General features: G+C 36.2%; 1 protein-coding gene across 1 annotated transcript; it reads left to right on the top strand.

The window, feature by feature from the left end:
- Window positions 1-1556: 1556 nt before the first annotated feature.
- LOC114188423 (AT-hook motif nuclear-localized protein 17-like) lies at window positions 1557-2096 on the top strand. Its single transcript, XM_028077010.1, has one exon. The coding sequence runs from the start codon at window positions 1557-1559 to the stop codon at window positions 2094-2096; it is 540 nt and encodes a 179-aa protein (XP_027932811.1).
- The last annotated feature ends 278 nt before the right edge of the window (window positions 2097-2374 follow it).

Genomic DNA, 2374 nt, shown 5'->3' with positions numbered 1-2374 from the left:
CGGGCTCTATTGGCCCGACGACTCGGACGGGTAGTGGCCAACGAACCATAGAGACCAAGCAAGCCCGACGACCCTGATGAGCCGATAACTCGATGACCTGGACAGGTTGATGAAGCTCGAGGACCCGTTGGGTCAGGCTAGCTCGTCAACATGGACAAGCTTGTCCCGACCTTATGACCTAAAAGGTTCAACCTGGCCAAGCCCAGCTCGAAGATGGTCTGACCTGAGATGACGACCAAGGTAGGTCGGATCGACGTCCTAGATGTGTCGACCTTGAGTCGATGACGAAAAGTTTAATAATATATTTTAAGAAATAATATATTTTTCATGTTTAAGAAGAAAGCACTTGGACTGGCCATGGCTCACATGGCTTTTGTGGGGTTTTTGGTCCTATGAACTTCTTTAATTGGAGATTTTTTTATCCTGTGAGCTTTTTTGACCCTAGCACACGTGGACCCAGGCCTAATCCAGTATACTGGACCAAATTGTTAACTCTATCTACAATTAATATATATTTCTTTGTTGATAGGAGTTGAAGTATTTATACTTTGAGATTTTTGTAAATAATTGGAATATATAGAAAGTAGAGGATATTTATGAATTTCTTGTATTAATCATTGCCCTTAGTTTCTTTCTAATGAGGTCATATTACAAATTGCATTTAGCAAGCTCACATCATTCATCATTATTACTCATCTTTCATTTTTTTAATTAATTTGAAAATTTTAACATATTTTTCTTAACATTTATTCTGTTATTAAACAAAATTCATATAAAATTCACAAAACAAAAAGTGTTTCAACGAATTCTCAATTTCGTTTTTCATTGAGTGTATCATTGAATTTAATTTTTTACATTCTAACATTTCGTTTTTGTGTATATAAAATACCAAGTGTCTCCGATCGCAGAAAGTCTTGCTCAAGATGGATATTCTACTAAACAGAAGTCCCTTCTGATATTTCAAATATATTTCAAGTTTAGAAATTTACTTCGATATTGGCTACGCTAATAATCAATGATTTTGACATGCTTTTGACCAAATTAAATCAATGTATACGATAATAAAGAATAAATAAAACAATGACTAGAATATCATTTAATAGGACAAATAATTTCCACTTAACATTATTTAAATCATAAATTTCAATAAATGATTTTAATACATTTGTCCCATCCAACTTTAAATTATATTAACCATTTCTGAATAAAACTATTCAAGATTTAAAATCTTTTGTTGCATTATTAATTAAAGTAACCCATTTTCAAAATCACATTATGCCACACTCTTTCATCTCATTCACCATTCCCAAAAGGTTCCTTCAGTTCAAACTCAACTCTCGAAAGAGTTCACCGCCACGTACCACAAAGTAAAATGATATTCTGATATCAACAATTTTTTTATTCTTTTATTCCTTTAAAAATATAAAAACTAATTTTTGTTAGGACCATTTTTACTGTTATAATAACGTTAAGTAACATTTTATTTTCCACTATATATAAATCCTCTGACAAACATAACAACCCCACCGAACACTACCATCACCAACTAGCCTCTGATGAAGCCATCCAGAAGGAAGCCCGTGGGTAGGCCTCCAGGCTCAAGGAACAAGTCAGGCTTCAGCCCTCAACCAGTGCCCCAATCTCTGGAGCCCTCCATGAAGGTGTTTTCTTTTAGGGTACCCCCAAATAGGGACATCATGGACTTCATCTTGAACATTGCTCATAATGGTCATGTGAGTGTGGCCATCATTAGTGCCTCTGGCACAGTTAACAATGTGACCCTTCACAACTCAACCATGCAACATGGTCCCTTCACTTTGCTCTCCCTTTCTGGTTCCTACTTATACAACAACCTCTATACCCTTTACCCTGGAGCCACTCCTCCCTTTCCCCTATCTTTCACCATCAACCTCTCAACCCCTAATGGCCACATTTTCGGAGGTCTCATTACTGGCACCGTCATCGCCCGTGAAAATGTTAAACTCACCGTCTCCACCTTCAAGAACACTGGTATCCTCAAGTTTCCTCGAGATCTTGACAACAACCAAAACAATGACGACAACAACAACATAGGAACTATGACGACAAATGCATGAACTCAAGGAAAACGTATCTCAACGTTTTGTTTTGTTGTAGTGTGTCGTAGGAGTGGAATAAGACGACGGTTCTCTATAATTTATTCGCGTCTGTTGTTTTGTTGGATGAAGAGTTATGCATCACTGTTTGTATCAGTTTAATTATCTGTTCTAAATGATGCTCTTTTTTTTTTTTTTTTAATTCATTTAATTCTCTTCATGTGATTTTTGTGTACATAGAACTGTTAAATCTGAAAACCAAGGATCTTCTGTAGAGGTGCAAGTGAAGAATTTTTTGT

The sequence above is a fragment of the Vigna unguiculata genome, chromosome 6 (assembly GCF_004118075.2).
Source record: "Vigna unguiculata cultivar IT97K-499-35 chromosome 6, ASM411807v1, whole genome shotgun sequence".
Lineage (NCBI taxonomy): Eukaryota > Viridiplantae > Streptophyta > Magnoliopsida > Fabales > Fabaceae > Vigna > Vigna unguiculata.
The sequence above is the reverse complement of the archived record's forward strand: the minus strand, read 5'-3'. Positions and strand labels throughout refer to the sequence as shown.